This window comes from Plectrocnemia conspersa, unplaced genomic scaffold, assembly GCF_051122295.1.
Source record: "Plectrocnemia conspersa isolate PC_06_02 unplaced genomic scaffold, ASM5112229v1 ptg000002l, whole genome shotgun sequence".
In the NCBI taxonomy this organism is placed as follows: domain Eukaryota; kingdom Metazoa; phylum Arthropoda; class Insecta; order Trichoptera; family Polycentropodidae; genus Plectrocnemia; species Plectrocnemia conspersa.
This window is the reverse complement of record NW_028277166.1, coordinates 615,334-630,987: the sequence shown is the minus strand read 5'-3', so window position 1 is coordinate 630,987 and position 15,654 is coordinate 615,334. Positions and strand designations below refer to the sequence as shown.

The 15,654-nt window shown below is 35.4% G+C and overlaps 1 protein-coding gene and 1 long non-coding RNA gene across 18 annotated transcripts in view; one reads left to right on the top strand and one right to left on the bottom strand.

The window, feature by feature from the left end:
• kmr (pleckstrin homology domain-containing family A member kramer) overlaps positions 1 to 15,654 on the top strand; it is a 42,032-nt gene that overhangs the window by 11,092 nt on the left and 15,286 nt on the right. For 7 of the 17 annotated variants that reach the window (XR_015812362.1, XR_015812353.1, XR_015812352.1 and 4 more), the window contains exons 3-8: positions 10,654 to 11,855; positions 12,031 to 12,238; positions 12,306 to 12,390; positions 12,461 to 13,300; positions 13,459 to 14,199; positions 14,266 to 14,503. Coding sequence is in view for 13 of the 17 variants with exons in the window: in XM_088204612.1 (XP_088060738.1) it covers positions 10,654 to 11,855; positions 12,031 to 12,238; positions 12,306 to 12,390; positions 12,461 to 13,300; positions 13,459 to 14,199; positions 14,266 to 14,503 (3,314 nt within the window). In the remaining 4 variants the exon portion in view is untranslated. Of the gene's footprint in view, positions 1 to 145; positions 314 to 10,401; positions 10,515 to 10,653; positions 11,856 to 12,030; positions 12,239 to 12,305; positions 12,391 to 12,460; positions 13,301 to 13,458; positions 14,200 to 14,265; positions 14,504 to 15,654 lie in introns of those variants that run through there. The other 10 variants (XR_015812372.1, XM_088204645.1, XM_088204602.1 and 7 more) reach the window with 4 other exon arrangements.
• LOC148237250 (uncharacterized) overlaps positions 9,367 to 15,654 on the bottom strand; it is a 26,623-nt gene continuing 20,335 nt past the window's right edge. The window contains exon 2 of the long non-coding RNA XR_015812377.1: positions 9,367 to 9,620. This is a non-coding gene — a long non-coding RNA (uncharacterized LOC148237250). The remainder of the gene's footprint in view (positions 9,621 to 15,654) is intronic.

Below are 15,654 nucleotides of genomic sequence, written 5' to 3'. Positions count from 1 at the left end.
CTGCCTATCTGTAAAACATTGAAAATGTAATACATATACCGCACAAGCAGCGAATAAATGTAGTAATAGGAAATAAAAGCGCACGGCACTGCAGCAGAGCGGGTGTTGTCAAACCTCCGCGCTGCAGCCTCCCACCCCTCCGCTCAGTCGGCCGCGAGGCTCTGCGAGGTGTGGTTGTGTGTGTGTGTTGTGCGCGTCCGTTCAGTGCCGTTCCAAGTTTTCCTACCAGGCTTTTGGAAGTTTTCCAATCGCATCTGACATCCGAAAAGTGGCGCAGTGCAGCGGTCGGCGACGATGCGGCGCCGAGGAACAGGTGAGCGGGGAAATGGTCGGCGACGGGCGACCCATCGCCATCGCAGGTGCGCGCCCTAATCGCACCTCACCTCCTATGCCCGAATAATTCAAAGTTCCCACCTAGTTATGGCCAAATTGTTTTATTTCGATATAAGAGCGAGAGAGAGAACGAAACGCGATACGTTTTACATATCAACACAACATGGATATAATACGTGATTCAGGGGTCGTAAACCATCGTTTATTATATTTACATTTTTACACAAATCTTGATTGATTCAATGTTTTTTCTGACAACAAATGAATACTGACTTAAATGCATTTTTAGTGTGATAATATTACAATATTGTTATTTTTAACATTTATTACAGTATAGAACAAATAGTGTAACTGGGTTATTTCATACCATCATGCTAGAGCAGTTCAAATCAAATAATCCTTTGAGCCATTGTATTTTTCAAATTTTTCTAATATCATTATGATTATTTCTAATATTGAGCTACTTCAGCTAATAGAAAATGTCATTTATAAATTTTTAAAATGGTCTATTGCGTTTTTCTACGTTTCGTAAATATGATCAAAATATTTGTTTACATTTTTGATTGAAATAAAAAAATAAGTTACCACTATTTTCTGCATTCCGGTTAATAAACAACGGGGAACATCTAGTGTAACTTTACCTTTTACTGATTCTAAGAAACTAACCAAAATTTCGCGCCTGTCAAAAATATTTTTATCATAAAATCACTATTTGTTTTCACATATTTAACTTTGCTCTTAGCTATTCGTAAATACATATTACCTTATTATTCTACAGTTTCATAAAACAGAACTATAATTTTTCATAATAAAAAGCATTGCTTTGTAGTATTCATATAGATCAAAATATCCCCTCTTAATAAAATCTCTTATATTTTTATTTATCACTACGACTATGCGTATTTTTGGATTAAGTACCTTTTTTCAAAAAGGTCACACAAAGGTTCGCGCAGTTCGTACATCAAAAAAATTGATAAAAAGTAGCTATTATATATAACCTCTTTTCAGAAGGTTCATTTTTATTTGGATTTGCTATTGTAAATACAAGTTTGCATGTTAGATGAACTCGTGAAACATTTTATCTCCTCCTGAACTCATATTTGATAATTAAACACCTTCCGGTCCTGACCGCAAAATACTTTTTTTATTTTTTACATGACTTAGTAGAGATATTTACGAAATCAGAAAAAGATTATACAAATCTGATTTAAGCTATGACAGTTACAGGTAGGTCATTTTTAGATCAAAAGCATAACTGTGTAGTCATTTAAAATATTCTAACGATAAATGATATATTTGTGCAATTAACATATTATTAACTCGGTTCTACACTTTCTAGCTATCGTTTAAAAGATCACAGGAAGCATAGTCGTCATTATAAAAAAATCTTTTTACTAACTATTATTGTCAACCAATTTATTATATTCTCTAAAAAAGCTAATCCGATAAAATAATTAATCAATGTCTAAAAATATTAACAGCAGAAAAAAGATAACAAAATCGTATGTTGGACAGCCCTGCATTACATAATTAAAATTGTTTATTTATATTGTTTGTTTACACAAAAACTTGGGTGTGCCATTTAAAAAAAGTCTTTGAAGTACCATTTCGCAACATACTGCATTTTTTACTGTTACAAAATAGATATTGTTATCGGGTTTTTCTTATCTATTCTAAAAATTCTTTACCTTTACCCGCTGTATAACAAAAACGGTTTAAAAGCAGTCACTGATAAGGTTTTTTTCAGAATTCATGTGTTAAAAGTTATGGTATAATTTGTGTACCCGCATCGATTTTATGAAATTACCTTAGCATTCGCTCTGAGCAATCAGGGAAACGGGTAAAACCTGATTGGGAGATAATTGAGCGTAGACATGATCTACTGTTGATAATGGTCAGGTAGTACAGGAATTCCACGTTGTGGTGAGATTCTAAACTGTTCGGATGAATAATGAGATGATATTTTAACATCTGAAACATTTTTTATATATATACTATATATCTTCAAATGTTTCAAATTGCGATGACAGAAAGTTATCGAGAATGTCATTTGAGGACGCGTCTCGTTTTTTTCTTCTGATACATGTATCAACAAAACAACCATCTGATTCATCACCCAAAAATGCGCTGATGATTAATAAGAGGAAATGTACCAAAATAATTCGTTATCTTATATTTACTTTATATTTTTCTCATAATTTGTAAATAAATGTTTTTTATCATTTTGTTATGTTTAACCTTTATAACTCCAAAGACATCTATGTCATGTCTAATATATTTTTAATTTTTTGAAGCCATTTTATTAGTTACTCAAAGATATCAATTTATAACGGTAAAAATATTTAGTAATTCCTAACCATTATACCTGGAATTGTTTAATTCCGATCCTGAAAATATTTTTTTAAATATGTCATTTCAGTGAAATCGTGTCAGAATACATGTTCACCGGTAGATATATATATTTTTACCTGTTTTGCCAGTAAAATTATATAATTTCAACTTTTCCATACGTAATAATATACACAGTCCATCCAAGATGTTAACGCTCATCATCGTTGTGTTGGAAATAAGGGTTCGCGATAGGAGAACGTTACCAATACTAAATCAGGGCTGTTTTAAGGGTAGGGTAACCATATGTTGGAAATTGAATTAAATGCTTTATTTTTATTATAAATTATTGTCATGTTGTGTAATTTTGTAATCAATAAAACAATTTCTGTAATATTCTATTGGTATTTTCTTAAATATTGTATTAAACAGATATTCAACCTGAAAAGTGATTCCAAAACTGCTATCATGTTTTTGAGTTAAATATGTATATAAATAAACTAAATAAGTAAGAAAGTTATGTTTTACATTTTCCTCAACAAATTAAATTAAAATGAATTGAACGTGTAATTTCACCTGGTCACCCTATTGTATTTCTTATCAATACTGTGTCGATGAGCGTTCACATCTTGGTCGGACATCAATGTATAAATGTTACAGTGAATGTATATTTTTTCCATGAAGTAATATTTTCACTAGTGAAGTTCAAATACATATTCACCAGTAGATTTCTACTAGCGAAAATATAATTTAACTGATAGGCGTTAGTGAAATTATATGCTGCTCTAAAATGTTTATGAAACAGTTGCGAAACGTCCATTTTCTGTTCAAACCCAAACCTAATTATAGTTTTATAACTTTCATTAGGTCCAAATTATTGCTCTCAGGGGAAAATAAACGGAAGAAGAGGTACATATAGATGTCGCATCTCGCATATTACTCCATAGTTTTTATGTTCTTTGATATTACACTTTGTTTAAAAATATTATAGCTATTTTTACCGATGTTTATACTGACTTCTGATATTAGAGTATTGGTCAAAGTGTATTAAAATCGAATTTTTGTCAATAGGAGGGCGTTAAAACAATTATCACTTCTCAGAAGTCAAAAATTCACGTCAACAGCAATAAAATCGTGTCGGCGCCGTCGCAGTGGGTACGCTCGGTAACGAGCGTTATCACTGCGAGGACGACGGCACGATTTTATTGCTTTTGACGTGGATTTTTGACTTTTGAGAAGCGATAATTGATTTTTGCGCACTCCTATTGGTCAAAATTTGGTTTAGATATGCTTCATTCGATTCTCAATAAGTCGTAATATTGCTATAAAAAGTCTTAATATTAAAAGCGCCGACACGATTTTATTGCTTTTGACGTGAATTTTTGACTTTTGGGAAGTGATAATTGATTTTTGCGCCCTGCTATTGACCGATTTTAATACACTTCGACCCATACTCGCAACTGTCATTGTTTCATAGACATTTTAGCAGTGGCGTAGCTAGGGTATGTGCCGCCCAGGGCGATCCTTAAAATTGCCCCCCCCCCATACATTTTTTGCAGAGTCATAAAATCAGCATTTCTTAAAATATTAAATTGGTTATTATTAAGTTCTTGTTATTCCTGGATTTATATATGTTTTAGTGCACTCATGGTTAAGAACCACACTAGACGATCCCATCGCAAATATGCCGTCCCCAAGCAAGTGCCGCCCGGGGCGGCCCGCCCCCCCCCCCCCCCATAGCTACGCCACTGCATTTTAGAACAGCATATAATTTCAGTAGCGCCTATCATTTAAATTCCATTTACACTAGTACAAATATATAGCTACTGGTGAAAATGTATTTGAACTTCACCGAAAAAACACATTCACTTTAACAAGAAAAATAAACGTAATTAAAAATTATATATTCATATTTCTTTGAGAAATATCATTCGACAGACAAATATAACCAAACATTAAGTATATAAGTATGAGGGTAATTAAATAATATATCAAAGTAATAAAAAAAACAACAATACAATCCGTACGATTAAAATATGTTGAGAACCATGTGTGTGAACGAAATTAGTGAACAATTAACTAAATACTATTTACAAGGATAGAGCGAAACATTCGTTCTTTTGTCATTATTATATTCTTGGGTGTTTTTTTTTCAGGTAGTGGTCCCAACATCTAGAACCCTAAATAAATGATATATAAATAATAGGTAAGAAGCTTAATTTTTGTAATAAATTGAACCGCAGTGGATTTAATAAGAAAAAAGTTTTTGTCCACTAAGGGTTAAAGATGAAGATAATTATATTTTTTCTAGGAAAACTGGCTCATTAAAATATCATTAAGCTCACAAGATAAATTGTAATGAGGTTAGGTAGCTCAACACATAATATTCAATTAATTTACATAGCTATTTAGAATTTCGCAGTTAAGTTCGCAAGTTGTTAGTGGTACCGACATAAAGAAAGACTACAAAGATGATGTTAACTCTAAGCTAGAAAGTTTTAATCATAATTTTCGCATTTATTTTCGACACGTTCATCAGTTTCGGTTTCTCTGTTTAAAACATCTTTCATGCACATGCACCAAACGAAAGCTTTGTTCTACCGTCGTCATTTTATGGAGATGAGAGCTTGCATTATGCCAACTCTCGGAAAGGAATTTGCGTTCACGCCGTTTGGATTTCAATTCCAACCGTTTGAATTCCATTATGCACAGTGTCTTCTCTTCGCCTCTGGAGGTCAAGGATTCTGCCGGTCCGAAGCATTCAGACTATCCCGAATCTACTTTCGGACAGCCGGCGCACTGACCCAGTTCTCGATTCGCAGAGACCATCTTTGTGACTTAATTAACGTCTTTTATTCTAGCGATTAAGTTCCCTTTCGAAGCAGCTCGGTTGCCTATTCTCACACTCGCCAACCGTGAATCGTGTGAAATGACCGCATTCTTTGCGTTTTCGCTTTCTTCCCGTTGTTTTTATATAAAGCGCACACCCACGCCCACCTGTTGTTTTCCGCTAATGCGGTCCTTGTTTGGAAGCTTCAAGTAGCTGTTTATCCATAATCGCCGCCCCTCTGCAGCATCCGCAGTTCGGAAGTGCCGGAGATTCTTCAAGTGAGTGCAAATGAATCGCCGGAGGCGAATGCCAAAAACGGAACGCCTTCGCGGTTACTAGGATAGCTTAGAAAATTTCTAAACGTCAGAATTAATCGGTAGTCCAAGAAGAATTGGCATCTAAAAGCACCGTATGTCCGAATTTCTTCACTATTATTCTAGACACGATTTGATCACTTCTAACGGTGTTAAGCATATGGCTTTCTTTGTCGTTTATATTGTCTGAAGAACTGAAGAATTCTTCTCCTACGCTTCGTAGACAGATTATCTTAGATAAACAGCTACTCTATACTCAATAAACGCGAGTATCTTTCTTTTGCAGCTTCCTCTTAATTTTCTCTATTCCTCATATAACCTAGATTATTCCTATGATCCCGATGGAAACGTTCTGGTTAAAGAAACTTCCACTAAAGATCTCAGAACACTTTTGAGAGCAAGTGGAAGTTCTCGCTACATAAATCTTCTTTGTTATGAGGAACGCTTTTCGCTTTAACGATCCGTCGGTTATGCGCGTCCTCTATGACACTTTTAATCGCAGCATTCTTGAATCGGTATACAAATACTTTCTCTTAATCGAATAAGATCAGAAACAATTCTCCACATATCTTTATAAGAGGACATTTGGTTATGATTCGCTGAGTTATCGCAGATCCGGAATTTCTTCGAGAATCACGATCGCGTCCTCTTTTAATGCCCGTTAGAACCAGTACTGTGCCTATGGCTATGTCCACTCGGCTCCTTAATACGCTGGCATTGCACATTGCTCTATTTAATGTCAGCTACGAGGAGCTGGTCCGATTCGTATAATTTAATTATGTATTTCATGATATATGTATTATTTTTTTATATTGTAATAATACAAAGATTTTTTAACATCACAGAGTAATGAATATGAATTTAAGCTAGTCGTTTAATATCGGACCTGTTCTGTACATCTCAGTTTCATGTTAAATTCAAGACGCTCGTGATATTTAATTAAATGTAATGTACATAGTTGCCACGAAATTTATTATAGATTTATTTCAATATTGTATCATACTCTGTATTTTTTCAATATAATACATTACATACACGTGTAATACATATCAAATTATTATTATATAGAGACGCATTAATCATGTCAATACGTTTTAATTTAAAATACGGAATAATTAAATGAATAAAGCATTAGTCGCTAGAGCTACAGGATCATACAGTCGTAGTATTCACGGAGCATCCTTACGCCATACATTCGTACATCGGAGACACGGCGCTATATAACTGATTTTCCGTTTTTTAATTAACAACTTCATAGCATTATCCGTTACTGGTCCTTTTATCATTCTGCTTCAAAAATGTCTCGATCATTATCGAAGATCTTTTCAAACGTTTCAGTTTTTTATTTCTATATCATATTTTTTTGCAATTTTTACATTTTAATTCAAGTGATGTTTAATTTTTAAGTTTTTTTTTTGTACGGCGAAGGCGTCAAGTGCATTATAAAGATCCACTTCATATTTACCTTTTTAATTACTAGATGGATTTCCTCATATCAGGTGTCGCTTTTAAAATTAAATATAAAGTTTTTCTTTCAATCGTTAAATTAATGATTTTATCTGTCATCCATTGTTCTTTTTTACTGGTTTTTCTGGTTTAGTGTGTTTAAGCAGTGGATTTATATGAACCAGGCATTTATAGTATCTACAACTTTTGAGATTATTAATTTATTGTTTTAGTCTGCGTCGTAAATTGAATACCACTGAGATAAACAAAGCTTAAACATACACCACGACTAATATTATCAGTGATCAAATAGCTAAGAAATGTGACTAATCTTCAACGTGTATTATTGTTTTTTATTTACATTTTTTCTTTATTGTATCTATTGAAAGCTTCTTTCTGATCCTCAACATGTTATGTATTATATTAAAGTTAACATGAAAATGATTATTATTGTCTCTTTCTTCACAGTGTGTTGCTGCTACAATAGCAAAGTGTAAGACAATCTTGTATAAGGCGTTTGATTAGCCAATCAAACTTTAACATTAATCGGGTCTATTCTCTAGTACTCTAGTTATTTAAGAGTTTCACAAGGACGTTTCTCGAACGAATAGCGCTATTTTAACGCCCTTTCTAATCTGCTCTCAAGACAGTCATCGCAATACCGCAAATCCGATACACCGAGCGCATTCGATCGACTCTGAATCGGCATTATTCGGCTTGTACGTGTGTGCTTGTGGTTTTCCACAGAATGCAACATTCCTAATATATATATTTTTATCGTAATGACTCACCGGTCACTTTGGCGAGATTTTTCAAGCGACGAATCCTCAACGTTGACGACCTTGACTTTGAACTCTAAGCAACATTGTAAACATCCACAGTGAAATCGGCTATAAAGTTAAAGACGTTACGCTTGGAAAGTTTATTTTTAACGTACGCCCACAGATTAAGATGTTTTATCAGTCCCTCTCTAATGGAGCAGAGTGCTTTTTACTTTTGTACTCTTTTTGTTCATCCGAGGTTTTATACGCCGTCATTAAACCCTTTGGCGGGTCGTTCTCTTCCGCCCGATCATACCTTATGCGAGATTTCTTTTCCAGCAATTTACTTTCTAATCTATATATGCGTAGTGGCATAATTGGCAAACGGTCATTACGTCGCAGTACTTGGAAATTATAATTTATTAAACTTATACAAAGAAGTCATTTCAGTTTTTTCCAGGAGAAGAACAAAAATTGGCCAGTTAGTGGTCGTTTTTTCAATATTTCGATTTTAGTCAGATTCAAGGTATTTCATTAAACCTCTGAACGGTATCGCCGTACATGTACGGTGATCGATCTCATCTTTTTTTGAAGTACCACAGATTAAATATGATATTTACATACGTATATAACTGAAAAAATTATAAATTAAAAACAGTATGTTTGTATAATATTTTTTTTTAATTTTATCTAATGCAAATGATTTTTATATAAAATAATACCAATAAATTTAAGAGTAATAACAAAAAACAATTTATATAAATTTTATAAAAAATATTGAGAGCCTCTGAATCGATATAAAAAATCCACAAAAACCGAATAATATATATATATATATATATATATATATATATATATATATATATATATATATATATATATATATATATATATATATATATATATATATATATATATATATATATATATATATATATATATATGTAAAATAAATTTAATAATTATAAGTGTTTTTGTAATTTAATAATTAAAAATTATTAAAACATACTAATAAAAAAACTGTAGTAAAATAAATCAAAGCAATAAAACGTTGAGAATCACTGTTTTTTCTATAATTTACTATAAGTGCAATACAAAATAATAATAAATAAATAACAAAAATACGTATTACTCACTCCCAAGTGGATACTAACAAATTAACAAATGTGTATAAATTAACTCAATACTCAAATGGTTAAATGACATGCATTTTTCTGTCCAAATTCAAGGGGGGGGCAAATCCCCCCCCTCAATTAACGTCCATGTTTAGAATTCACTTCAAAAGCAATGAAATCGTGCATCCGCAGTGAGAACGCTCGTTACCGAGCGTCCTCACTGCGGCGGCGGCGGCTCCGACACGATTTTGTTGTCTTTGACGTGAATTTTTTACTTCTGAGAAGTGATAATTGTTTTTGCGCCCTCCTATTCACCAAAATTCGATTTGAATACATTTTAATCAATCCTTTCATATCAAAAGTCCATAGTAATATCGGTAAGGATAGCTATCATATTTTTAAAACATAGTGTAATATCGAAGAGCGGACAAACTATCTTCTGCTTATTTTCCCCTGAGAGTTGAGTTGGCTTAGTTTGTATTTTGGACTTGACCTAATGAAAGTTCTAAAACTTTCATTATATTAAGTTGGGTTTGGTTAGGTTTGGGTTTGAACATCTCGTTTCGCAACTGACAAATTGAGTTTCATATACATTTTAAAGCAGCATATAATTTCACTTGCGCCTATCAGTTAAATTATATTTTGGCTAGTAAAAATATATATACTAGTAAAAATATATTTGGATTTCACTAGTGAAAATATAACTTTATACTATTTATACATCGCAAGTAAATTAAAAATGATACGTATGGAAGAATTGAAATCATATACAATAAGTTTATTAGCATCTGTCAGATAAACTTTATTTTCACCTGTAAAAATATGTATCTACCGGTGAAATTGTATTACGATATAGTTGCACTGAAATGACATATCTTAAAAAATATTTTCGTAATAGATTTGAGACTGTTTTTTTTAGATTTTCTCTGAGGGTTAGCTTAGCAAAAGTCGTTTTTTTAATATCTATGTTTCATTAAGATTCATTAAATGACGTCCCTGATATCAAGATTCATTATTTAGCGTTTAAGTTTCCAGGAACTATGGCGCAATCGGGTGTCGACTAACCAAAGCCGAAAGATTTTTACCTCAGATATCGTGTCAAATTTCGAAGCGCGCTCCATAGTCGCGGTTGGCTAAACTAGTTTTTCTGGTATTATTAGCCCGCAACATATCTATAAAGTGGCTGCAACACTTTGCCAAAATTTCGACGTTGCGCAAACAAGACTTTTTAACTCGCGACAGCTGTCTGCGAAGCTAATTCTGTCCGTGTTGTATTAATTTTCGAGAAAAACACATTTTCTTGGCCGATAGCTAGTCGGCCTCTTATCTCAGATGAGATAAGCTCCGAGCGCTCGGAACCTCGATTAACACATCATGCAGAACACAGGTGTGTTTATAAAACGCATTGGAAGTGAAAGGCAAAGTAACGAAAGGTCTCAGAGTGAGAGTCGCAAGGTCGGCAAGGTTAACGATGAGCGACTCGGCTCTTTCGAAAGGGTATTAACGAGTTTTTTGTGTCTTCTCAGGTTGGACCCTCCAGTCCTGACGTCCTCCGCTTCGATGGAGGACAAGAAGATGGCTCCGCCGCCTCAACACCAACAGAATAGGATCGCTCAGCAATATGTGCAGCATCGCGAGCAGCAGATTCCCCAGGGGGAGATGCAGTACGTCCAGTCGAACCACTATCCCCAGACCGGCGTCAATATTCAACAACAGAATCAGCCGAACGGGATCGTCCATCAAGCTCCGCCGAATAGAGGATACGCCCAACCGCCGGGACTGCGTTCTCCTCTTCTAGAAAACCACCAAGAACTGTACGGAACCAAACAACAAGATGATCTCTCCAGGCATTACGCTCTCAGAGAGCAAAGGAACGAACAACTCCAACAGAGATCCATCCCCCTCGCGAACTCCACCTATTCCATACCGAGTCCCAGTCGAGATCCCATCCTATCGGCGCCGGTTCCTCTCGGTTTCAACGCTTCAGTTCATCAAGCGTATCTTCGCAGGAACCAACATCAGCTAGATCAAATATATCAAAACCACCAAAACGTATACACGCCCACCGGTCAACCCAAGATATACCAATCGTACAGCACTAGAATGCACCAACCGTCTTACTTGAGCTCCGGTCACAGTCACACCCAACTGTTGCGACAGCAATACAACGAACTGCAACAGATGAAGATCCAACAACAGATCCAATATCAGAATCAAGCGCAGCTACAACAGCAGCAGACGTTTGCACAGAGGCAAATCTTACACCAACATTTGCACAGCAGGCAGCAGTCGCAACAAAATCTGAACCAATACGACTCGAGCGTCAACATCTATCAAAAAGAAGGACAAAATAACGAAGTCAATTCGAGGTTGATGAACAAGAGCGATATCACGCCGACTTCTAGCGATTATGCGTTCAGTCCGGATAAGTCTATGCAAAACCATTCTAGATATACGCCACAATCTCCTACCACCGTAGCCACTTCGATCAATAATAAAGCGTCCGGAGAACTAGCCGGCAGTCCAAGTTCTAAATCCCCCAGCGGCTCAGAAAGCAGACGAAGCAGCACTGGCACGACGCAAGCTTTGCGTTCTCCGATAGCACAAAGACCTCTATCTGCTCCGGTTACAATGGCAGGATGGCTATACAAGCAAGGATCGGACGGATTGAAAGTTTGGAGGAAACGTTGGTTCGTTCTTACCGAGTACTGTCTCTTCTATTATAAAGGTGAGTTAGCTAAACTTTAGTTTTGTTCTTACTGTGACTATAGTTCGGATAATGAATGCTCTTTTGTGCCATGGGAACTAATCGATAAAAATCAGCTCTATGTTCAATGGGTCTTAGAGCGTCCGTTATTCAACCCGTAGTTAAGACACTTAATAATTTAATAAAATATGTTTAGGTCAAGAGGAAGAAAAGCTGCTGGGTTCAATTTTGTTACCATCTTATCAAGTATCTTTATGCTCAGCCGACGATAAAGTTATGAGGAAATTTGCTTTCAAATGTGAACACACCAACATGAGAACTTATATTTTGGCAGCACCCGACCGCGACCAAATGAATCAATGGGTTAAGGCTTTAACTATGTCTGCTCTCATGCAGGAGGGAAAGTAAGCGCTACTTCTATTCATATTACTTTCTTTTAAAAGTTACTATCAAATCATTATAATCTTTCAGTAATGCGTATAACCAATCCAAGGTGTACCAATCGCCGCCGAACGAAGAAAACAGTAATCGAATAATGAACAATAACATCGATCAGGTACGTTCGATTGTAAGTGATTATTTAATCATAAAACTGATTTTTATTATATATATATATTTATTTTAAGGACGAAATCACTCCCGAGATATGTGGCGGAATCCAACCGATGTACGAAAACGCTCCCCCTAAACCGAGGAGATCGAACGAAGGCTATAACTCTCCGAGTCCCGAAAAGTCAATGGAGAGATACGATCCAAAATATGACATATCGACGAGAGACGTATTGAATAACAGCAGAATCGAATTGAGATCGAACAGTCACAATAACGCAGCATCTCCGATGGAAAACATATATCAAAGCAAGTCCGCAAGCAGTAACTATGACGTCCAATCGAACCCCAGATCGCCTGAATCTATATATAATACTCAAAACGCTCGTCTTCCTGTACAAAACCATCCGAGTCAAAGGCCCGACAGTAAATCGCCTTACAACTTTCAAACTAACATTAACAAGACTTACGAAGAGACCGAAAATAGGTTGAGTCAGTCCCCGACTTACAATGACAATCAGAGCTTGAAGTATCAACAGGAGGAGCAACAGAATTACAAATATCAAACGGACGGCAGGAATTCAGTCCACGAATCTAGTCATCGAAAATTAGTGCAACACAATTATAACGATCGAGAATACGAGCATAATTATCAGCAGCATCCCACCAACGAAAAGCAAACGCTAGAGAGACGAACGCCTGACACTTACGGCCGATCGGTCGTGATGCCCGGTTATTACAGCAAAGGAAGATCTAGCGACTATGAAGACGTTTACAATAATCCGCAGATCAACACCGCCGATCAACAGAATTACGGCGATGTAATGTATCGAAGACCGTTGAGCCCCGTATCGTACGAAGAAAAACTAGCAATGCTACAAAACCCACACCAAAGATTTTCATCGTCCACTAACGATGTAATATATTTTTATTAATTCAAGTTTGCACTTTTATTGTTGCAAATATATAACTAAATTCATATATAAAATTAAACTTTTATTTCTGAAAAATAGTCTTATTGTATAATGTAATCTCTCTTATCTCTTACTAATATTTTTATTTTATTTTATTTTAGAATCAATCATATCAAAAGCAATCTGGATATGTGCGACACAAAAAGTTGACGCAGAACAACTCCACTCCAATATTACCGAGTAATACGGTACCGAGACCTCACAGCGCCGACTTCTTAGAATACGAATCGAAGAATCCCGTGTATGATCCTAACGTATCCAACAGATACGCAAGCAACGCCAGTAGACAACCGCCCAGGCCTAAATCTAGCTTAGATATAAACCACTATGACTATAACGGAGACAGCCAGTATTATTCGGAAGCGTCTTACGCCGAAAAGATGCGACAATCTTCGCATTATTTAAGGAGCAAAGGAAGCGGAGCCAGTGTTGCCAATTTGAGGCAGACCAAGATGCTCCCGTCCGAGTATACCAAGCAACGTAAGATGTCGGCTCCGAATTTCCTTCACGCGGACGGAAACGGCGAGGGCTACGGCGACAGAAGTCCACGCGAACCTATCTACGGAATGAGAGATCAGAATAAGAACATCAAAGGTTTGCCTGAGAATTCTGGATTAGGTTCTAATTGGACTCTGCGTAATAAAAACTTATCTCACGTCGTTTCTCAAGACGATGTCTACAACAGAAGTAACAGCGCACTGAGCGAAGGATCCACCGCCAGCTACATGAAGGAACAGATCAGAGACTGTGACGCCGAACAGTTTATACGTTCGGCAAGTGCTAGATTGCCGGCGAGCTCGGATCAGAACGGCATGATCGACGGCGAAGGAAAAGCTCAACAGGTATGCTTTTATTATATTGAAAAGAATCTGTTTACCGGTCTGTATTGATCTAATTTATCATTTTAGCGCGAAGAATCGATGAAACGGCTGTTAGAGTGGAAGCAGCGAATGCTTCAGTCTCCGCTCACGCGCAAATCGACTCCGGCGACTTTATCCTTGGCCAGGAGTTTGAATCAGACAAAGTCGATCAATCCTTACACTCCCACCGATAGATATCTTAACGTGTCGGGAGGTCAGACTTTCCCTAAAACGAGGAGTTCGAACCCTCATGCTGCGTACAACAGCTACTCTTCGGACGACGAAGGTAATTTTGAATACCATATCAGTATTTTGTGTTAAAAACAGATTTTTGTCACCTGTAATTGTGAAATTTAATATTCATAATAGCAGTTGAACGGTGAAATGACGATTGATGATTGAAAGTATAATCAGTTAATATTGAATGATAATAATAATACCGTTTAACAACTTCGCACTTAGTTTTACAAAAAATATATAATAAAAATTATTCTACTTTAGTATTTTTTTTATAAAAGAAATGAGTGAGATAAGTTTTATTTTTATATAAATATTTTTAGTCGGTTTTAGGATTTTGATTACATTAATATATTTTTTTAGTCAAATTTTCCTAAAAACATATTCAGTATTTTTTATAGACCCGTATTATTCGGTTCAGAATTATAATAAAGTTGTGGTCAGAATTTATATTAAAAAGTCAGAATACATTGGTCAAAATAAATATTAGATGGTCAGAATTTATATTAATTGCTTGTATGTAATTTATATTAAACAGTTAGAATTTAAGAAATGCTAAAAATTATTTTGACAGATGGTCAGCATCATTTTTTCGGTCAATATTTATTACAGTTCATTAGTTAGTATTTATGAATAAGGTGACCAGATTTTGAAAATTTCAAAGGAGAATATTGAAAAGAAAAAGGTCATTTCGGAAAATTTTTGTTGGAGGATAAATTCCTAAAAGAGCTAAAAAAAGATAATAAAGGAAATTTTTGTTCAAAATCCATCTCGGATTTTTTGTCCAAGAAGGACAAATTGCTGTGTGCACTTAAAAAAAGATCATTCCGAAAATGTTGTTAAAAGGTCATTTCCGAATTTTTTTGAGAAGGAGAAAATGCTAGTAGAGCTCAAAAATGTCATTGTTGTTTAAGGAGGACATTCTTCTGCAAAGGAAAACGGCTGGTGACTATTGTAAAGAATAGCCAGTATTTATATTATATTATCTGTATTTTAACCTCAAGGTCAGTTTTATGTTGACAGTTGATCAGCATAATAATACATGGTCATTATCAAGGTGCTTAAGGCCAACTTATTTGATCGTTATTCGCGTTTCGTTCATCGCTCTGAATACCTTCGCGTTCTATATACAAATAAATAGATTCGTTTCAGATTCATGGGGTGTTCAAGTTCTAGAGGCCTAGCTAGGGTACTTGGCGC